Source organism: Gorilla gorilla, chromosome X (assembly GCF_029281585.2).
Source record: "Gorilla gorilla gorilla isolate KB3781 chromosome X, NHGRI_mGorGor1-v2.1_pri, whole genome shotgun sequence".
NCBI classification, from domain to species: Eukaryota; Metazoa; Chordata; class Mammalia; order Primates; family Hominidae; genus Gorilla; species Gorilla gorilla.
In genome coordinates, this window is record NC_073247.2 from 64,294,294 (window position 1) to 64,317,748 (window position 23,455).

The 23,455-nt window shown below is 41.8% G+C and overlaps 2 protein-coding genes and 1 long non-coding RNA gene across 11 annotated transcripts in view; 1 reads left to right on the forward strand and 2 right to left on the reverse strand.

The window, feature by feature from the left end:
• FAM120C (family with sequence similarity 120 member C) overlaps positions 1 to 2,338 on the reverse strand; it is a 104,524-nt gene extending 102,186 nt beyond the window's left edge. For all 4 annotated transcript variants that reach the window (XM_019018939.4, XM_031005883.3, XM_055376525.1 and 1 more), the window contains exon 1: positions 1,258 to 2,338. In XM_019018939.4, the coding sequence (XP_018874484.2) occupies positions 1,258 to 1,959 (702 nt within the window). In that variant the 5' untranslated portion in view covers positions 1,960 to 2,338. The remainder of the gene's footprint in view (positions 1 to 1,257) is intronic.
• Positions 1,884 to 22,731, forward strand: LOC129530089 (uncharacterized). Its single transcript, XR_008675630.2, has 3 exons — positions 1,884 to 1,968; positions 3,898 to 4,045; positions 22,347 to 22,731. It is a non-coding gene; the product is annotated as an uncharacterized lncRNA (long non-coding RNA).
• WNK3 (WNK lysine deficient protein kinase 3) overlaps positions 11,580 to 23,455 on the reverse strand; it is a 166,013-nt gene continuing 154,137 nt past the window's right edge. For all 6 annotated transcript variants that reach the window (XM_055376524.1, XM_055376521.2, XM_055376522.2 and 3 more), the window contains exons 22-23: positions 20,740 to 20,942; positions 11,580 to 17,402 (exon numbers count right to left, since the gene is read on the reverse strand). In XM_055376524.1, coding sequence (XP_055232499.1) covers positions 17,073 to 17,402; positions 20,740 to 20,942 — 533 coding nt within the window. In that variant the 3' untranslated portion in view covers positions 11,580 to 17,072. The remainder of the gene's footprint in view (positions 17,403 to 20,739; positions 20,943 to 23,455) is intronic.

Sequence of the window (23,455 nt, forward strand, 5' to 3'; positions counted from 1 at the left end):
TCATTACTCCAGCCGACACCACTTCTTAAGTGATTCCCACAATCCCCTGTTCTGTCTAACTGTAAGGACAACCCCCAAGAACCTTGGTTGGGGAAATAGGTTTGCGGTTTCGTTCTACCCAACCCTGTACTACTTTTCTTTTTCTTCTTCCTGCCCACCTCCTTTACTTCCCAAGCCTTGCTATTCTCTACACGTAGGAACTTGAAACCTAAGAGTATGGGAAAGCAACAGAGCAGCAGCAGTGGTGCCAAGAACTGGGGATGCTGCCAAGCTGTTCCCCAGGCCCCATATGCAGTGACCCAACTACATGCAGATTGGACTTAACTGCCTATGGGGCCTTCCACACTTAATATTCCTTTTTGCTTCTGCTCATTTTCTTCCTCCCACTTAAAGCAGCCTCCTCCCAAGCTTGTGACTCATTCAAATCCAATCCATCTTTGAAGACCCAGGTGAGGTCCGACTTCTTCAGGGAAGCCTCCCCTGACCACTTTAGTCCAAAGATATCCCACCACCCCCACATACAGAAAACAGGAACTGTACTTACTGTCTGGACCATAAGGCATAATCACATACACATTGCTATAATTAAATGTTTCATGTGTATACATTTAACTTTCCAAGGGCATGAGCAGTGTCTCACATGTCTTTAAAACCCTTACACTCAGTGCGTTAATACTTGTTGAACAGTGACTGAATCAGTGGGTTTTTATGTGTTTAGGCTAAGGCAGGAGGAAGAAGATGCATGTTGAAATGAAAAAGGCTGAATGGACAGATGGGTAAAAAAGCAGCAGTGGGTGAAGACGGAAAAACAATGTAGAAGAAAGGTGTTCAGTTCACACCTGCTTAAGTGATTTACTGCGAGGTTGGAAAGAGATACAGGAGATGTCAACTGGCAAAAGCAGGGTAAAGGCATTTCAGTTTGAGGCAGAAGACAGCAGGAGAAAGATGAGGCTACAAAAGAAATTCTGACTAGATTCTGCTGAAACCTAGTGGTAGGCCAATTGGATAAGGGAAGCTAAAGGGAGCTACTGGGATGACATGAGTAGAGATGTGGCCATGTAGGTGAGTGAATCCGTAGGGGGTGGTATGAAGGGGGAGGTAAATGGATAAAATGGTAGAGGGTAGTTAGGCAGGTAGGTTAGCTGTTGGGCGGGTAGATGGGAGGTAGGGTAGTGGGTAAGTGGGTAGGTGGTTAGGTATTTAGTTGGGAGGGAATAGGTGTGGGGCTTATTATTTAAGATCCGGCCCCTCCCTCACCTTGACCCGGAAGCGGATGAGTGCTAGCCTCACGCAGTGGCTCAGGCAGGCCGGTGGCAGGAACCAGGCCCGCGGTGGAGGGGTGCCCTTGTTGCCCACGTGTCCCACGATCAGTTGCGCTGTCTGCCGCTCGGCCTGGCACCGACGGCCCCACTCGGCCAGCCGGTCCTTGCCCAGGCCCCCCGGGAACATGACCACGAGCTCCAGGCCGTCGCCGCCAGGATAGGCACAAGCCTGGCACAGCGCTGACAAGTAGCCCAGCATGGCGTTCCATTGGCCGCCACACACCCAATCCGTCTGGTAGCCGCCATAGAGCCGCGGCAGCGCCGAGCCGGCGTCCACCAGCACCCGGGCCCCGGGCAGCGGAGGGGGCGGCGGCGGCGGCAGCGGAGGGTGCAGCCCGGGCTGCGCCTGGCCATGATGGTGGAAGTGGTGAGCGGGGTGATGGTGCCGAGTCGGCCCCGCGCCCCCGGAGTAGGCACCCAAGGCAGCGGGCGGAAGCGGCGGTTGCAGAGGCACGGAGCCCCTGGCGGCGCGTGGAGCCCCGGGCGCTAGGGCTGCAGTCGGCGGCAGCTGGCGGTGCAAGTGCTGCTGCTGCTGCTGCTGGCGCGAGACCGTGCGCGCGAGTTTTAGGAGGTCCACGGGCACCACGGCCCCGGGACAGCGCTTCTCCAGGAACTCTTGGAAGCCCTGGACACCCATGCTTCGTCGGTGGGCAGACGCGATAGCGGCTGCGCAAGCAGGATAGGCGACGATCTGGGCGCGAAGCTGGGGGCGGGCGCGTGCGCACTCCGCGGGGGGCGAGGGGGGGCGGGAAAAGGATTCTCGAGGGGAGGGGGTGAGGAAGCGAGGGAATGAGGGCGGGGAGGGGAGGAGACCACAAATTGGATTTGGGTAGAGAGAAGGGGAGGGGCAGACCGGACCCGGGAAAGGCTGGAGGATAAAAGCGAGGATGGGCTCTAGTCACTTCTCTTTTTTCTCCTTTCCGGCCGCTCTTCTTCCCGCTTTAGAAGGGGTGAAGCCTCTTTCTTCCACCTCCGGGAGCCATGTTGCCTCGTCTTCTCGGTGGTACACGCTTTCTAGCTGGAGGAAGGGGAGCGAGGAGGGGCGGGGCGGGGCGGGGAGAGGGGCATCTTGGTAGTTGTAGTCTTCTCTATGGCCTTAGGATATAGTCGAGGAACCAGACTACCACCCTTCTCAGCCCTTGTGCTCACAGGGTCACAGGAAGCGGGGCGTGATGATGAGTGTTTAGGAGTTGCACTCCAACTCCTTGCATCTCACTGAGTTGCTTAGGTTATTTACTGCTTTTTCCTGGAAAAAGAGTTTTGGGGGATGGATTGATGCATCGTGGGAATGGAAGTTAGAGTGGATTGACTGAATTCAGCTAAAGTGAGCTAAAACTCCCCAGGAGGGAGGATTTTCCCCTTAGTGGAAAGATAATATTTAAAGAGCTGTTGGTCCCAATTAAGAAAGACGTAACTGGTCGGGCGCGGTGGCTCACGCCTGTAATCCCTCCGAGGCGGGCAGATCACGAGGTTAGGAGATCGAGACCATCCTGGCCAACATGGTGAAACCCCGTCTCTACTAAAAATACAAAAATTAGCCGGGCGTGGTGGCACGTGCCTGTAATCCCAGCTACTGGGGAAGCTGAGGCAGGAGAATCACTTGAACCTGGGAGGCGGAGGTTGCAGTGAGCCAAAATCATGTCACTGTACTCCAGCCTGGTGACAGAGCCAGACTCCGTCTCAAAAAAATAAATAAATAAATAAAAAGAAACTTACATTATTTACTTGCCTAAGGCAATGCAGAGACAAAGTTAAATCGAATATCCTTGCCCTCAGCATCTCTTTGGGCAGGGAGATAATTACCAACACAAATCACATTACAAATTGTACCTTTTTGGTACTCCCAGATCCACTATGTCCTATGGTTAGGGCCTTTGGTTTCCAAACTTCATTGTGTTTTAGTCTGTCGGGAGATTTTCTAAATAGCTGCAAGGGCTCTAATTTCAGATGTATGGAGTCATAATCTTTTGAAAAATGTATTTTCAACATACTGAGATGAAACAGATGCAGTGCCTGTCTTCTTTCTGGCGTTTAGGACCGGCCCACTCTTTCAGCAGGAATAAAGCAGAAAACAAGATCTGAAATGAGTAGTAGCCAGATCTGGCTTGGAACTTACTGGAAGATGGGAGATAATGGCAGGCAGAGTTAGAATGCAGAAGTGCAGAACCCAAGAGTGATCAGGATGAATGAGATAGAGGAATACTCTATTAGGATGTAAAAGCAAAAAAGCTTCAAGCTACATAAAAGAAATTATAAAATAGTGGAGATGGGACAAGCCAGATTGCCAAAGAATAAGTAGATGGCAAGGCAGTGTACATAGTTAACTCTTGAAAGCAAGCAGTGAAAGGAGAGAGCAGTGGCTTGAAGGGATGCAGGATGGAAGGAATGGAGGTTTTTTAGTATAATGGACACCTATGGGACGGTCTGCCCAGCCCCTCTTTTCCGGGAATTGACCCTCCACCTTCCCCCATTTATAGGGTTATGGCAAAAACTGTCGTGTTCCTATAACCATAGCTTATTGGGTCAGAGGTGGGCAGCTAATCCAACCTGGGGCAATCAAAATCTCATTTTCTAGAAATTTGGAATTGGACAAGAGATACCAGCTTTTCTCTAAGTGTAAAGCTTGGAAGCTGTCAACCAATTTTCCCACCAGAGGGACAGAAGTGAAAGATGCTGGTCTGCAGAAAGAGAGAAAAAATGCAGACTTTCAGAGAAGAACAAAGGTGAGAAATAGAGTCTTCATTGTGTTCAATTCCCAGCTTCCAGATAATGCAGTGGTGTGATTACAACTCGCTGCAGCCTCGACTTCAGCCTCAGCCTCCTGAGTAGCTTGGGACTACAGACACATGCCACCACGCCTGAATAATTTTATTTTTTGTAGAGACCCTAAAATGTAGAACAGATAGAGATCAGAGACCTCTGCATCAGTTGATGGGAAGGAAGTTGGCATTCTGTGTTATTTGGCAGTGAAGCATTTGCTTATTGCTCTTGGGACTCAAAACAGCAGCCCCTTTTGCTTATATCAAGAGATCTGCATTTGCTGAGGGTCAGATATTCATTGGCCTTGCTGAATTACAGCAGAATCTCAATTTTGTCTCAAAGGTTTCACCAGTTAGGAAACTGGCATCAAGGCAATTGGAACGAAGTTATCTATATCTGCCTCCTAAGTAGTACTCCTTGTTCTCCAGCGCTCCTAAATGTGATGAATAGAAGCCACAACAGGATGATCCAGGCTGTTCCCTTTAGCAGATCTGAAGCTTCAAAGAGCCTAACTTGACAAGATTCTTGGCACTTGTTTTTAGCATTCTGAGTCCCCTCAAATGAAACCAACAGGCAGTCACATAAGGTTTTAAAGAATCTGTATCACTAGAAGATCAAATCTGTGAATAGGGACCATAATTGATCAGCCAGAGCAGTGATTCTCTTTTTTTTTTTTTTTTTTTTGAGATGGAGTCTCACTCTATTGTCCAGGCTGGAGTACAGTGGCGTGATCTCGGCTCACTGCAACCTACACCTCCCAGGTTCAAGCAATCAGGTGATTCTTCTGCCTCAGCCTCCCAAGTAGCTGGGACTACAGGCATGCGCCACCACGCCTGGCTAATTTTTGTATTTTTAGTAGAGACAGGGTTTCACCATGTTGGCCAGGGTGGTCTTGAACTCCTGGCCTCAAGTAATTTGCCCACCTTGGCCTCCCAAAGTGCTGGGATGACAGGCATGAGCCACCGTGCCTGACCAGAGCAGTGATTCTCAAAAGTATGTCTCTGGAGCAAGCACATCAGCATCACCTGCAAACTATTAGAAATGTACATTTTCAGGCTTCACCTCAGACCTCCAGGGTCAGAAACTCTGAGTGTGGGGCCAGAAATCTGTGGTTTAAGTAACATTAGTTAAAGCAGTGAAGACAGATTTTATTCAGTAACTACTGACAGAAGAGGAAAGAGTTGAGCTTCATTCTGATTTGCACAGAGGTGACTGGGCATTTTAGAGGGAAAATGAGGGAGTAGGGAAGGAAAGCAAGCAGGGACTCAGTAGAGTCATGGAAGTGAAAAATTACAGAGGGTTTCTCAGTATAAATGTGATTAGGCCAGCTGTGTCTGCTACCTGGCAATTACTGAAGTTAGATTTTTATCCTCCCAGAGACTGGGAGACAGAGGCCCTACCCTACATTTCAAAGGACTGGCTTCCAGGCCCTTGAGAAACAAACACTCTGTAGTTTGTAGGAAATACATAAACATCTCAAAGGAACAGAGGAAGGATTTACAATACTAAGCCCTTTTTTACTAAATGCCCTAAGAAAGGGAAGCAGGCCAGGCTTGGTGGCTCCCGCCTGTAATCCCAGCACTTTGGGAGGCCCAGGCAGGTGGATCACCTGAGGTCAGGAGTTCGAGACCAGCCAGGCCAACATGGTGAAACCACATGTCTATTAAAAATACAAAAAAATTAGCCAGGCATGGTGGCGCACACTTGTAATCCCAGCTACTGGGAAGGCTGAGGCAGGAGAATTGCTTGAACCCAGGAGGTGGAGGTTGCAGTGAGCCAAGATTGCGCCACTGTACTCCAGCCTGGGCGACAGAGAGAGACTCCATCTCAAAAAATAAAAATAAAAATAAATAAATAAATAAAATAAAGAGAAGCTGAGGCCTATCCTTAGGTGTGGACTAGAACAAACTGAAAGTTTTTCCTGACAGGGAATTCAAAAGTGAGCTGGGGCTGGGTGCAGTGGCTCATGCCTGTTAATCCCAGCACTTTGGGAGGCTGAGGCGGGCGGATCACTTGACGTCAGAGTTTGAGATCAGCCTGGCCATCATGGCAAAACCCCATCTCTACTCAAAATACAAAAATTAGCCAGGCATGGTGGCGCACACCTGTAATCCCAGCTACTCGGGAGGCTGAGGCACGAGGATCACTTGAGCCTGCGAGGCGGAGGTTGCAGTGAGCTGAGATTGCGCCACGGCACTCCAGCCTGCTCAATAGAGTGAGACTCCATCTCAAAAAAACAAAACAAAACAAAAAGTGAGCTGGGTCTTCTCAGGGATTCAATCTTAAGACTGCCAGAAACCATGCTAATGTTTGGTGAAGTCTCTTAGTGCAGGGGTTTGAATGGAGTGTACCTGCCGAGTTTTTGCAGGTCTTACTAGCCCTTCAGGTGATTCTAGCCACACTCTTGAGTTTGAGAATCACTGCTTTTCTAGAACATACTCTTAGGCCCATGTCCAGACTGGTTAAGCAAGGAGGTACATCAGTAAATTGATGGCCATTTTTTATATGCCTGTAATTTCTTTCTTTTATTCTGATCCAGGTGGAAATGGACCTGGTGGCTGATAATGGTGTGACCCCTCCTTTCCTAAATAGGCTTTTTTTTTTTAGATGACGTCTCGCTCTGTCGCCAGGCTGGAGTGCAGTGGCGCAATCTCGGCTCACTGCAACCTCCACCTCCTGGGTCCACGTGATTCTCCTGCCTCAGCTCCCCTAGTAGCTGGGACTACAGGTGCGTGGCACCACACCCAGCTAATTTTTGTATTTTTAGGTGAGACGGAGTTTCACCATGTTGGCCAGGATGGTCTCGATCTCTTGACCTCGTGATCCGCCCGCCTTGGCCTCCCAAAGTGCTGGGATTACAGGCGTGAGCCACCGTGCCCGGCCTAATGGGCTTTTTTTTGAGACAGAGTCTCACTCTGTCACCCAAGCTGGAGTGCAGTGGTGGGATCTCAGCTCACTGCAACCTCCGCCTCCCAGGCTCAAGCGATCCTCCTGCCTCAGCCTTCCCAGTAGCTGGGATTACAGGTACATGCCACCACGCCCAGCTAATTTTTGTAGTTTTAGTAGAGATGGTGTTTCACCATGTTGGCCAAGCTGGTCTCTAACTGCTGACCTCAAGTGATCTGCCCACCTTGGCCTCCCAAAGTGCTGGGATTATAGGCGTGAGCTACCGTGCTGGCCCCTAAAAGGGCATTTTGATTGTGGTTATCTAATTATTTCTCTACTCTTGCATATTAGATCTATTGGTGGCAATTAAATTTATCAGAGGTTGTGAGATCAAGAGCAGCCATATTTACATTGTCACCAAACTAGAGGAGGAAAGATTATGTCCTTGCCATACCATTGCTTCTGAATGCAGTAGTTGTATATGACCAGCAGTTGTCCATGGCTAATGTTAGGCGCTGGCATTTTGGGAATTGTAGGTATGGGGAAAACAGCATGTTTATGGGACAGCCAAGAGGAGGTTTATAGATAAATATCTATTAGACTGTCTCTGCAGCACCCCTTTTCTACCATCTTATCTACCTTATCCTCATGGTTGCAGCAGGAGCCATCCTTTAGGGACATTCCCAGAGAATTTGATTGAGCTGGAGAAGAAGACATGAAAAATCCTGGCTGTATTCAGACACCTGGTTCATTTGCTCCTAAGGCCCATCTGTATTATCCCTGGGTTCTTTGAGGCACCCCTATCTTTATAAATTCCTATTTTTGCTTAAACTTGTTCAAATTGTGTTTATACTACTTAAACACAAGATTCCTAACATAAATAGTACAGGAGAAACTATACAGGATGGAAGTCATAGAATAGCGTTTCAGAATGTGTGCTTTGGAGCCAAGAACTGGTTTCCAATACCAGTTCAACTTTTTATTAGCTGTATAGTTTTAACAAGTTGCTTAGCCTCTTGTACCCTTCCTGTATCTGTGAAATGGGGGCCCATTAATTTATTCAACAGATTTATTTAATACCTACTACATGCCAGGAATAAAGCTGGGCACTGGAAGAAAGCAGTTTTAAAGACAGTCAAGGAGCACAGAAAGGTGATAAGTAATGATACCTTAGAAGCTTGTGAAGATTAAATGACATTGTAGAGCACTAGCATAATAACTGGCACAATAAGCACCTAAGAAATGTTAACTCTTATGAAGGGTGGGGAGAAGCATAAAGAGGTTATATGGAGAGTTCACATCAAACTCAATCTTACGTCATCATTCCACTGAAGTAGGAAGTAGCTGTTCAGTTTCTGAAAGAGGTCCACTTAGCTTTCTCTATTGCCCAAATCCTTGGGGCCTCTTTGAGAGGCTATGAGGTCATAGAGTTATAGGAAATAATTCATCAGAAGGTCTAATGAGGTTGCCATATTGCTTGTGTTACCTGAATCAGCAACTGGCTGACAGTAGGAAAGTCATTTGATTAGTAAACAATGACAGTGGTTCTCAACCCAAGTCACCTATCAGTGTCACCTGGAAAGCTTTTTAAGATGATGGTGATTCTAGAGATGGGGCCCAGACACTAAATTTAAAAATTTTATTTTTAATTGTAAAATACACATAAAATTTACCATCATAACCATTTTTAAAGATATGGTTCAGTAATATTAAGTATATTCATATTGTTGTACAACTAAAACATTTTTTAAAATAGTTCCCAAGGTGATTCTAATAATACAGTCAGGGTTGAGAACCACTGAGCTGGAATGGAGAACGTTTATAAATACTGGTTAAATTCCTAAGCCTACTTCCTCATTTGTAACATGCATGTGAGCTAGTCCTTTCCAATTCCAAAATTTTATGATAGTCTTTTCTCCACCTAGCCCAAGGTCTTGCTCCTATCTAGACCATCATTTATGCTGTACTTCACTCCTGTCTTGAGCTCCTGTTATAATGTCCATCTTCTCCCCACTCCCCAACTACTTCACCTCTTTCTAAACCCTAGTCACAGATGTAATTCTGTTATGTCATTCTGTGTGTGTGTATGACGGGGTCTCACTCTGTCGCCAGGCTGGAGTGCAGTGACGCGATCTTGGCTCACTGCAACCTCCACCTCCTGGGTTCAAGCGATTCTCCTGCCTCAGCCTCCTGAGTAGCTGGGACTGCAGGTGTGTGCCACCATGCCCAGCTAATTTTTGTATTTGTAGTAGAGACGGGGTTTCACCATGTTGGCCAGGATAGTCTCGACCTCTTGACCTTGTGATCCACCCACCTCGGCCTCCCAAAGTGCTGGGATTACAGGCATGAGCCACTGTGCCTGGCCTGTTATCTCATTCTTTTACTAAGTGGTGCTCATTAATGATGGCGTATTTTAAAAGGGTCTATGTTGGTCTTATTCCCCAACTTAAACACTCTCACCTCTACACCTCACTTTATTACATCATCTTGCCCCTTTTGGGCCAACACCCAATTTTTTCCACCAACAGACCTTATGTTGACCCATGGATTGAGTTCAGTTTTTTTGTCACCTCTGTTTTGTCCTCATTTACAATAATGATCTGTAAGGTCCCTTGTGTAAGTTATTTGAGCAAACCTACTATGTATCAGGCACAGTGATAAGCCCTTTATATGCTGTTTCATTCAACCTCAAAACAACCTCACTGAGGGAATTATCCTTTTTACAGATAAGGAAATTGAGGCTAAAAAGTCAAGCAATTTTCCCAAGTCCGCAAGATAGAATACAACTCCAGGTCTGCTGGACTCCAAAAGGTATCTGTATTAACTATAATCAGAATCAGGGCCCATTTCCAAACCAGTTTAATTTCCCAAGTGCAAGTTTACTGTGAAAGTCACCAGTGATATCTAACAATAAGTGCAATTAGTAGAGACAGGGTTAGTTGCCTTAACACGTCTCATTTAATACTCATAACCACCTCATTTTACAAGTGAGGAAATATAGCTTTGAGAGGTCTGTGAATCAAAAAAAACCCATGCTTATTCCACATGTACCTTGTTGCCTCCCTTTAAGGATCAGCTAAGATAGAATGACTCACAGTCATTGGGTCAGTAAATCAAGATAACATATATTTAAAAACACCTTTAAAACACTCATCTAATCTTGAATACTTCTGATAGGCCTATTACTCTTCATCCAGGGTTGTTTGCATAAGCATATGCATGTCCTTCTCCCTAAGTTACCAGATGAGCAAGTGATCTGACCCAGTCTTGAGTTTCTCAAGTCAGTGCAGAGTGACGAATGAGAAGTGTGGGAGGGAGATTTCCAAATATGTGTTTTTCTAAAGGTGGACGATACACACTATCAACATGAAAGGAAATACTTCTTAATAAGTTTGTGCATAGGGAACACTTTGAATCCTTGCTTGGGCCATAAAAACCTCCTTCTGAAACTGTGAAATAAGCACTGGATACAACTTCATGAAAGACATGTAAAAAGTGTTCATACAGGTTGGATGCAGTGGCTCATGCCTGTAATCCCAGCACTTTGGAAGGCCGAGATGGGAGGATTGCTTGAGCCCAGGAGTTCAAGACCAGCCTGGGCAACATGGTGAAAACCCATCTCTACGAAAAATACAAAAATTAGCCGGGTGTGGTGGCAGGTGCCTGTGCTCCCAGCTACTTGGGGAGCTGAGGTGGGAGGATCAATTTGAACCCAGGAGGTTGAGGCTGCAGTGAGCCATAATTGCACCACTGCACTCTAGCCTGGGTGACAGAATGAGACCTTGTCTGGAAAAAAAGGAAAAAAAAAAAGTGGGCCAGGCAAGGTGGCTCACGCCTGTAATCCCAGTACTTTGGGAGGCCAAGGCGGGTGGATCACGAGGTCAGGAGTTTGAGACCAGCCTGGCCAATATGGTGACACCCCGTCTCCACTAAAAATACAAAAATTAGTCGGGCGTGGTGGCACACGCCTGTAGTCCTAGCTACTTGGGAGGCTGAGGCAGAAGAATCGCTTGAACCCGGGAGGTGGAGGATGCAGTGAGCCAAGATCGCACCACTGCACTCCAGCCTGGGCGACAGTGAGAAACTCCGTCTCAAAAAAAAAAAAAAAAAAGTGTGTACATACAAATCCTATTAGATAAAGGCCTACTCTAAATGTATCTGAATTATTATGCATGTAGTACATCTGAGAATCAGTGTGGCCTAGGGTTTTTCCCATGAGCTGTGCAGACAGACAGATCTGGATTTGGATCCAGGCTTCACTACTGACTAGCTATGTGGCCCTAGTAAATTCTTTAATCTCTCTGATCCTCAAATTTGCATTGTAAGTGGAAATAGTAACAGACCCATCTTATAGGATTTTGTGTGAATTAAAAATATCGCAGGTAAAAGCCTAGCTAACACAGTATGTGTTCAGTAAATGAGAGCAACCGTTACAATTATGGCTCATGTACAAGCGTGAAAATGAAGTCCAACTCAATTTGTTGGAACTGTAAATCAAGAGGTAACACGCAGCTTGGTTAGTTTTTTTAGGCCAGCATAGTTTACAGGACTAAATGTTCTAAATCTGCTAAATTACATTTGGTAAATGAAGAACCAGTTTTAGCCAGATGATTGCAGTGACTATGGCAGCATTTTAATAAGATAACATACTCATTTAACACAGCCTTTATTTTCTGTTTCAAAACAGAATTTCCAGGAAACAAAACAAAATACTTACAATGGTTGGGTACAAATGAAATAAAAATCACAGTTTCAAAGAACCAAAATAAGACAGTTGCTGAAAGGCAGATCACTTGGTTTACCAAAAAAAAAGGTTAATGTCAAAAAGGATTAAAATTAACTTTAACAACATTCTATATAATGCTACATTCCCCAATTAAGAAAGGAGAGTTCACATATACAACTAAATGTTAAGTGTGGAGAAGAGGGTGAAATTCTGCATACTTCATAGTAAATTATGCTGAAAGTTTATTAATTGCATAAACTTCCTGAGTGGCTCCCATGCTGCACTAGGTCTACATGCTTAATATATCAAACAAATTATAGCTTTAGGTGATTGAGCATGACAGACCTTGAACAACTGCACTTTCCAGTTAGTCACTGTATCTGCTGAGGGTATGTTCTGGACCGCAAACCTCAATCTCAAATCTTAAGTTACAGTGGAAAAGAAATTCAACTTAAAAAAAAACTAGAGGATGACAAGCACGCATTTAGGAGTTTATTTTATACTGGCACATTTTTTTCTCAGAACCCAGTTTCTCTCTTCCCTTCTTGCTTGACTTTTAACCTTGTTTGAATTTTTTTTAATAAAAAGAAAACCTTCCAGAATAGGAGCTATTGGTTTGTACACTCGTCTAGCTATCTTAGTTGAAAATAACTTTAGTGTAACCTAGTTACTATCCCAGGCTCCTTCATATATTGGCTGTCAGGGTTCCTGACCAATGTTTGTGTTGATCTTTCACATACAAAGACTATTTCCAGGGTGACCTGAAGGCATTTGGTTCCATAAAAATTTCATACTAATTTCAATTCAAAGGATTTTATCAAGTTTGAGTGTTACTATCTTACGATCTGCATTTTTTAAATTTCAATCTTAAAAATTACACCTATCAAATCAAAGGCCTTTTCTACACACCACCCCCCTTTTCTGATTCCTCTTCTAAACAAAGGGAGGGGGGGAACAAGTCCTTGATAAACTACAGATTCAAAAAACAATCTTCTAGAAAATGGCCTGCATACCACCTCAAATAGTTCAAGTTTTTCTGACCCAAACAGAAGATAAAATAACTGAATCCCAAAATGATGGCAAATATACCTCAGGAATGTACTTACGCATAATGACTGAAATACAATATTTACCAATATTAAATATGCTGTAGTGTTACACAGTAAACATGTGAAACAAGGAACATCTGGTTACAAACATTTGCTGAGTTTTCAAGGAAAAAAAAGGAATGCATCATTTTCATCACTCAGAAAAGACAGCAAAGAAGAAAGTCAATGCTTCCATAAACTTTAGAGATTGGATAAAGTTATATAAAACCCTTACTATCAACTACATTTCAACTAAATGCATTTGGCCGTTTTAAGGTAACAAAATATCACTGCAAATACCTAGCACTGTGCTAATATATGTTGAATGATAGGCCATTGCTGAAGGATTTGTCAAATATTTCGCTGTGGTAGTTAAAGCAATTTCAACCCATTGCCCTTTAGGCACACAGACGAGAAATGCATCTCTAATAAAAAATGCAAAGTTATAGGCACTGGATTGTCTAATTCAGGTACTTTCTTACCATTTGTTTATTTTATAACTAACTCCTACACCTAAATCCTATATTGCCACCAATTTCAATTATTCTTCTGCTCTCCACCCCCAAATCCCCAAAGCATATTTCACAGAAGCACATGGCTCTCCACTTAAACACAGATGAGAGTGATGGTTCCTCTCATCTCAAACTGTTGGCTAGCACTGGGAAGAAGAGGCAGACCAGATTTATAATCTGAAAGAATACTGAGAATCAAGGCAAAAAAGCAAGTTTCACAGGCAGTGTTTACTTGTGCACCCAAAACAGCACTGAAAACGAGGTAGTTAAACAAAATTAATTGGACTAGAATTAAATCTGGGGTTCTAAAATGATATATCCCATCAAACTGTACATAACACTCCACACTCAATCCAAAAATCACAGCAGAAAAGTGCCTTTTAAACTTTCACAGATAATTTTGCTGTCAAACCATTAGAATTCATGCTTGATATAAAACTGGCAAGGAAGGGATGAAAAACAGAATGAATATTTGTTATATTACAGCAAATTACCTTAAATAGAGATTCAAGACTGCTACAAATATACATAGGGTTATTTTCATTAGATTTACACCAATACTGGTTTCATATTCTTATGATGTTACACCCAACTTCACAGACATAGCAGCAGGTACTTCATGATGAAATGCTCACATTACCACATATGGAGATACAGTACTATTCATCAGACTTGCACTTTGAGAAGTAAACATGGTGGCTGGACATACAGACTATCCTCTGAATAAACTTTACAAGCAGGATGGTTAAGTACAACCATTTTCTCCTCTACAAGAAGGAAAATGAAAAGGACAGGTTTGTGTGTTTTTTGGAAAGGAAGGCCCTTTTTATATAGTAGGCTCTTTGTTAAGAAGGGAATTTCTGAGCTTTACCTCAAGTTAATTATTTTCTGGGGAGGAAAAGTACCTCAGACAAGGATGAAAATAGCACTATTATATGATTGAGCAAAATTATGAAATAATGCAAAAGCCCTGGATAGAAAACTAGCCAGTATTTACAGTCAAAGTGACTATAATCTGAACCAAACATGTAAGTCATGGGAAAAAATAATTTTAATAAAACCCCACAGTGATAAGAATAACATTGTTTTCTCCATTTCTGCACAAGCTCACTTTTTTCTGTATTTTTAAATGTACACACGTTATATATACATAATGTATACATAACATATATGATAACCCGGTTACTGCAGTCAGCATGGAGACAGCAGTACACTATTCACCATCTTCAAACTTTAGAAGACTACTTTTCTTTCCAGCAAAAACCTGAAAAGATTGTAAATATTACAAGGCACTGCAAGAGTCTGCAGGCAAACAAGAATGATGAATTATATGTGGAATAGAGGTGGTGGCCAAAGGCAGAACATAGGATGCAGAGCAGTCATTAATACATGTAATTGTACATGTCAGCCATGGAGCTTTTTTCATCCTGGGGTACACTGTTTAAAATGATTGTGACTAGAGAAGAAGGGGTCCTAAAATCTGCAGTATTTTCACTTCATAGGTTGTATGTCTCAGTGTAATTACACAAAGCCAACTTTTTATAATGAAACACAGGCAGTTTTAAAGAATTAGGGATTTTAGGAGCATTGTTTTTATACATACGGAAAACAGTGCAATGCAAGCATTTGCATTACACTAATGTCCTAAAATCACTTTAAACTGCAAACCAATACTGTACAAGAAATTTGAAGAATCTGTACTTAACATTTGGAAAGACTCATACAAAACAGATCATGTTCTATGAAAAGAAACAGTGGATCTTATCAACAGCAATTCTCAAAATGCTGCCCTAGATGCCTCAAATTATAGCGACAGAATCTTCTTGATAATGGATGTGATCCTCAGGTAAGCAACATAAAACACATTTTTTTTTTTTTGGAAAAGAGGTACTTAATGTCACAAAGTAGACTGTGCAAAAAAAAAAAAAAAGTACACCCATTAAGTTTTCCTCATTACCTGGCAAGCCCATGGGGTACAATTTTTAGAAGAATACGGAGGAAAATCTGTTAACAGTAATGTTGGGTAGCAATTTGGAATGTTTACTAGTAGACAGAACTCCTAATTAGGTAAATGTGTATTAGAAATGACCTTAAAGTCTTCAGAGTGGAAGGTAAGTAATTTGAACATGAATACTTAGTTGGTAAATAACATTTTAAGAATTCTATTTAGGTTTCACAGACTGAGCATTAGGTAACCCTGTGACTAGCCTTTAACATTATTATAGTTAACCTTCTTAAAAACCAAAGGTGTACATTTTGACATTGCCTCCCCTCCTCCTAAAACTGGATAAAACCCAGTAAAGTGCAACTTGACAGTGATCTCTCTCAGATTCTAAAGAGGCTGCCAAACTCATTTAAGATCTAAAATCATCTAAGATACTATAGATACTAAAAAGAAATTCTAACAACTAAAAATGGTAATTAAAAAGAGCTAAGGACAACTTAAATAGTATCCTTCTAGGGTCTACTATCTCACTGCAGGACAGTGTATACCCCACATCTCTGAGAACCCTGTAAAGCCAGTGTTTCATATGTAAGTCTCGAAACCTACTGTGTCAAGTAAATTTCACTTCAGAAGAATGGATTGAGGTGTAGCTTTAATCCCCCTTGTTAGGAATACAAGGATTCCCCCCAAACGAGATTCATATCAGCTGCAATATATGCCTTGCAAAAGAATGCAAGACAAACCAATGCCTCTCAGATGCTCAAAACCAATGTAGTATGCATGTGAGAAACAAGGAGACAGCTGCTTTGAATTATTACTGAAATCATAAAACAGCAGCAGTATCTGCAGAATCAAGGAACTGTTACAATTCTGTTTTTTCCCTTTCCCTCTGTCTCACCCAAAACAAGGCTTCATCCTACTGCTGTGATGACGGGAAATCACATTTAAAAAGGGCTCATGTTCTGTATTGGTTGACAAAATTATTGTAATTTTTTGGGGGGGCTAAGGAGGGCGGATCACAAGGTTAGGAGTTTGAGACCAGTCTGGCCAACATAGTGAAACCCCATCCTCTACTAAAAATACAAAAATTAGCCAGGCATGGTGGCTGGTGCCTGTAGTCCCAGCTACTCAGGAGGCTGAGGCAGGAGAATCGCTTGAACCCAGGAGGGGGAGGTTGCAGCAGTGAGCCAAGATCACACCACTGCACTCCAACCTGGGTGACAGAGAGAGACTCCATCTCAAAAAAAAAAAAAAAAAAGTGATTCTAATTTTATACACCAAAACGTTTCCTGCAGCAAGTTACCCTGCCTTCTGTGAAAGGTAAACCTAAGACAAACATGTGAAGTGAAGATCCCATAAGACTCTGGCTGATGGAGGGTCTCAGTTCATCCACATTTGGGGAGAATCAATCTAAATAATTTTTAAACATTTTTAAAGAAAAGTATCCAGCTGCAGATAGCAGCAGTAAAAAAAAAAAAAAGGCGGGGGATGGGGAGCTTCTCAACAATTCATGGAAAGTGTCCTGGAAATGGTAATGCTCAAGCTGAGCTTATTAAAGCATTCTGAACACTATTTTTAAAAAATCAAGTATCAAAGAGGATAGAATTTGAAGTGAAAAAACATTTCTGTGTACAGTGTTCTATGTGCAAACTGCACATTTCTACAGAATGATGAGCTGTATCAAATACCACACTGGAACAAAAAATATATAGTCTAAAGTAAACTCAAATGAGGGAAAATATGACAGAACCCAAGAGGAAGAAACTTTAATATCTTAGGTGTCCTGAAAATAATTCTGAACAAACCTCCCTTTTTATCACCATCTACTCTGATTCATTTAGGACCAGGAGGGATTGTGGCAGGATTCTGCACTGATGAAGTTGGAAATGCCTGCATATTCATCCCTGGCTGGAATGGTCCCCCAGATTGGGCGGGAATTACTACAGATTGTTGTGTTGTTCCTGAAATTCCTACCCACTGTACTGGATACCCCGCCCCCGCCACAGCATTATACTGACAAACGTGAGGCATTCCATATGATGATAATGGCCCAGGAAATGAAGGGAGTGAGAGTCCTTGTGGCAAGGAAGTTGGGACAGCTCCACGGATTTGGGACAGAGAAGAAATCCATGTTGATGTGTAGCCCATAGTAGACGGAGTATTCTAAGAAAAACAAAAATAAAAACAAAAGATCAGTTTATTTGGTATATACTTTTATCAGTCTATATTCCTTCCTATTCTTTTTTTTTCTATTGCTGCTGCACAAATGAATATTCCTTCCTAGTCTTTTTGGCATACTATTCCTATTGTTACTATTAGGGACTACCATTTTTGGAGCACCTTTCTGTGTGCTAACCATAATTATGTACCTTAATTAATGCCATCTTCATAACTGCCCTGCCTTACATTTTTATAGTTATTTCCATGCATACATACATAGAAAGATATTTGACATGGTGTTTATCTAAAGTTAATGAAAATTATTTCTGGGTGGTGGGATTTGAAGGTGATATTTTAAAATTTGTACTTTTCTGCACTGATTAAATTATATAATAAACATTATTAGTTTATAGATAACCTGATTTTTAAAAAAAGACAAATTGGAGAGGTTATACATTTTCTCCTGGATATTTCAAAGGCATCTCAGAAACAAATGCCTAGAAATCAAATGTGTGATCTTCCCCTACCAAAGCACACTGTCAACTCACATTCCCCATCTCGGTGATTGGTACACTAGAATAGCATCCAGTTATGGGAGCCAGAAACCTAGCCTTAATACCTCCCCTTCACCATACATCCATTCCATCACCAAATCTTGTCCATTTAATCTCTTAAGCATTTTTTGGAATCTGTTCACTTCTGTTCAACTCAACTTCTCCCATTTTCCAGACCAGTTAAGAGTTACCATGACTAACTCTTAACTGGTCTGCCAACATCTACCCTTACCTCCAATAAATAATCCTTTTCTCTTGCTTGAGTTAGAGTCATTTTTTCAAAAAACAAGTCTGATCATGTCAACCCTAGGGCTTAAATGGCTATTTATCTTTCTTAAAATACAGACGGCTGGGTGCGGTGGCTCACGCCTGTAATCCCAGCACTTTGGGAGGCCAAGGCGGGTGGATCACCTGAGGTCAGGAGTTCAAGACCAGCCTGGCCAACATGGTGAAACCCTGTCTCTACTAAAAACTCAAAAATTAGCCAGGTATGGTGGCGAGCGCCTGTAATCTCGGCTACTCAGGAGGCTGAGGCAGTAGAATTGTTGAACCTGGGAGGCATAGGCTGCAGTGAACGGAGATCGTGCCATTGCACTCCAGCCTGGGCAACAAGAGTGAAACTCCGTCTCAAAAAAAATAAAAACAAACAAACTAACAAAAAATACAGATGAAGTTCCTTATCATTACCACTTTTAAGACTCCATCTAGCTTAGATCCATTGTGCACTAACTCCTCTTTGCTCTCTTCACTTCAGCCAAACTGGCCTACTTTCAATCCCTTCATGCTCCTTTCCTCATACAGGGCTTTTGCGTATGTGATCCTTTCTGCATGGAATCATTTCCTCTTTTCACCTAGTTAACACCTACTCATCCTTCAGATCTCTGCTTAATCATCACTTTCTCAGTGAAGCTTTCCTTGACTTTCCTTTACTAGGTCAAATTTCCCGTATTATAGCCTATATCTTTCTTTTGTAGTTCTTATTACAGTTGCAATTTTATATTCGTATATGCAATTCTGTTATGTCTAACTAGCTGTCTTAGCAGAGCATAAATTCCATGAGGATAGGGATCATACTTGTTTTTACTCACCAAACCCATGTCTAACAGAGGGCTTGGTACATAACTGTTAAGCAAACAAGTATTTCTGAGTAAGGATACAGAGCAATACAATGTAAGAGCATTAGTGAGATGGGCTTGCCACACAAAAGATATAACCAACTGAACGTACAAATACAAAAATAGTTACTATATATAGGGTACCTACTATGTAACACCTATAAAGGTACAGCTTTATAGGTGTTATCTCATTTAATCCTCACAGCAATCCTGTAAGGCAGGTATTCTGTTTGAAAGACATGAAAACTGAGGCACAGATAGATCAAATGACTTTTCTAAAGTCACACAACTAGTAAGTGACTGAGCTGACATTGGAACCCAAGTCTGTTAAATGACCTTCACTACTTTTATTCACACACCATTTTCTACTCACCCTTCCTCCAAACATCCTCCATTATACTCCAGTAAACAGCCCTCCAACTAGTCAACAAAAGCCTCCATTCACACAGTACTCAGAGGTTCTCTCACTGGCAGTACAAATGCATTTATGTCTTGAAATTTGCCTCTAAAGGCTTCCAATTTTTACAATGGTGATGCTATCTGTGTATAAATTGGTGCCACAAGTAAGATAAATACACAGAGCTCCCAAGGAGATATACTGCTCACTAGCTTGGGAAATCGAGGATTTTGAAAATTTTTATTCAATATTAACAATAAATGCATTATTTCTTTAACAAACTATATGACTATACATGTACACATATGACAATACATGTACACAAATGTAACACACAGAGATAAATCTCTTTCAATTAAGAGGGTTAAAATTATAAGCCCTGATTCCATTTTAATAGGTTTACTCATTTTGAAAAAAAAGTCACTTACTTTAAAAATACAAAAACACAGAAATGTACAAAGTAGAATAAGGCCCAAATTCCACCATCCAGCATATTTTTCATGGCTTTTCATATTTCTCTATGCATATCTAATGTATATAATTTTGCATAAATTATATTATACTATGTATGCTGTTCTGTAAGCCTGACTTCTTCCTACTCCAGAATGCATTGTGGGCATCTTTCTTCACTTCATTGCATGTACACCTGACTAAGGCCACATGCAATAACTAGGCATCTTTTCTTTAAAACACCTCTTATAATATTCTAGTTTAAATAACTTTAAAATTCTTTTTCATAATGAACAAATAACTTATCTGATCTAAGAATATTGACATGAAACACAGGAAAACTTTTCCTTAAAACCCAAACTCTTCTTGAAACACTGGACTGAATTAACCTTCATTCCAGACGCTTTCTTCTTTGATACTTGCTGGATTTTTTTTTAAAAATAGAACAGTCTAAAACAAGGGTCGGCAAACCACAGCCCACCACCTCTTTTTGTAAATAAGGTTTTAATGGAACAAAGCCATGCCCATTTGGTTACATATTCTCTATGGCTGCTTTTGCACTATAACAGAGTTAAATAGTTGTAATAGTATAGCTTGAAAAGCCTAAAATATTAACTAACTGGCTCCTTCCCCCCAAAAGTTTACTGACTCATGGTCTAAAATATAATTTGCTCAAAGACATAATGAATCTAAAAAAGGATAAAAGTCTCTATGTTATCAAGTCATACTACTCTCTCATAGTGACTGTAACTATAGGCCTAAGCACATCCATTTTTATGGTTTTAGTTCTTGTAAACAAAGTGAATTGGGTATAAACAACTTACTTCAGATACTTTATTCCAGTTTTCTGTCTCTAGTTTGTGTTGACTTTGTTTAAGTTGGTTTAAACTTGGCTTAATAAGAGAATTTCCTACTGCTTCCTTTGTCCAGTCATCCACCAGCTTGTGTAAGTCATCTGTGAACATCCCTTTTTTACTGGCTGGAGACTGTTGGCATGATGCTGCATTACTCTCCACACACAGTGGATCTATAAGACAAAAAAAAAAAAAAAAAAAAAAACAGGGAAACCATGAAAAAGAATTAAAACTGATAATCAGATAACTCTTTGGCCAACAAAGCAGTTAACAGAACCACACATGGGGTGCAATTAGGGTGAACACACACTCTAGTTTACCTGCGTCGTCCTGGTTTAAAGCTGTTGTCCTGGAGTAATTGCTAACAGTACTCCCTTTCACTCTCAAAAGTTTCCTCTTGGCTGGGCGCAGTGGCTCACGCCTGTAATCTCAACACTTTGGGAGGCCGAGGCGGGTGGATCACGAGGTCAGGAGTTCAAGACCAGCCTGGCCAACATGGTGAAACCCTGTCTCTACTAAAGATACAAAAATTAGCCAGGCATGGTGGTGGACGCCTGTAATCCCAGCTACTCGAGAGGCTGAGGCAGGAGAATAGCTTGAACCCGGGAGGCGGAGGTTGCAGTGAGCTGAGATCACGCCATTGCACTCCAGCCTGGGACAGAGCAAGACTCCGTCTCAAGAAAAAAAAAAAAAAGTTTCCTCTTGTTTGGACAGCAAATTATATGGTTACCTTAGGTATAAATCAAGTGTAATAAATAGTACTCATAAAAATTAGTATAAACTCTAATCTTTTCACCAGCTCCCTCAGATAGATACTTTAAAGATTAAAAAAGAATCAAATAATGTTAAAAACAAAAAAAAAAGGTCTAGTGCAAGCCACTTTTATAATGGGAAAACAAGGCCCAGAATAAGTAAATTGACATGCCCAAGTTCTTGCAACTAATTACCAGCAGAGACAGGCCTGGAACTCTAAAGCCTAGACAGACACTCTATCTTTTCAATGTACCATACTGACTTTCAAGAAGCTTCAGAAAACTAGAATCTCATTTTATTTTTTACCGATATTTCTGTTTACGATTTAAAAAGATGAATGTGTATCTAGAATAGCAGAAATGAAGACACGGATGGTTTGATGAGCCTCATGAGTTGTGGAGCATAAGATGTTCAAATAAATGAAAGAAATCAATTACAGAGAATTCCATAAGTATACTTTCCTAATCTGAACATCACACTAAGTCTTTACATGATAATTGAGTACTATTACTCATGCTTATGATATCATTCTTATAGAAAATATTCATAGAGTTCCAATTCCTCTGACTGAATTATAAGCCAAAAACTTACAGAGTGGGTCTAAAATTAATTTTAGGAAATACAGTTGTAAATTTAAGCACAATAACAGTTCCAGGGATTTAACAAGCATGTGAAAATGCCTTATACATGTGTTATGGTACTTCTTTTAATCATGAAAAAATACAAAAAAAATTGCAAGAGGTAATGCAAGAAGCTTCCATATTAATACTTTTTGAAACTTATAACAGGCCTGTGATATAAACACGTATCATTCTGTTTTATAGACAGTGAAACTGGGACCCAGAAGATTAACAACTGGCGTCATATGCTGGGGCTAGAATCCAGATATCCTGACTGTCAGCTCAGTGGGCTTTCCGTTGTACTCCATCATAAATGCCAACTGCTGAGGTGGGCGCATCACCTGAGGTCAGGAGTTCGAGACCTGCCTGGCCAACATGATGAAACCCCGTCTCTACTAAAAATACAAAAATTAGCCAGGCGTGGGGGTGTGCGCCTGTAATCCCAGCTACTCGGAAGGCTGAGGCAAGAGAATCGCTTGAACCTGGGAGGCGGAGGTTGCAGTGTACCGAGATCACGCCATTGTACTCCAGCCTGGGCAACAGAGCAAGACTCTGTCTCAAAGAATAATAATAATACAATAAAATAAATGCCAACTGATATAATAAAGTAGGAAATGGAAGAAGATGTTACTTAATAAAGGGAAACATGACAATCTGAATGATTGCATATGCATAGTCTGTGATTTTCTATGAACCCTGTGCTACTGAAAAGTTAGATTCAAAGGTGATTAAATATTTTTGTTTGTTTGTTTTTGAGACAGAGTCTCGCTTTGTCACCCAAGCTGGAGTGCAGTGGCGCGATCTTGGCTCACTACAACCTCTGCCTCCTGGGTTCAAGCAATTCTCACACCTCAGCCTCCCGAGTAGCTGGAATCAAGGCGCACACCACCACACCCAGCTAATTTTTGTATTTTTGGTAGAGATGGGGTTTCACCATGTTGCCAGGCTGGTCTCAAACTTCTGACCTCAAGTGATCTGCCTGCCTCAGCCTCCCAAAGTGCTGAGATTACAGGTGTGAGCCACCGCACCCAGCCTTAAATATCAAAGGGAAACACAGTAGTGTTGTATAAGAAGAGTTTAATGAATTAATCAGAACATTCACATATACAAGAGTTTTAAAACAACATTTACTAATTTGGGGCAACCATGATATATCAAAATGACATACTAACTTGTTGGAATCCCAATTTTTCTAAGACATAAAATCCTGAGACACAAAAGTCAGTCTATAATAAAAGCATCATTTCTTCTTGTTATCCCTTTGCACATTCAACTAATTCTCTGCTTATTCCAGCGAGGGAGCAAAGAGCACA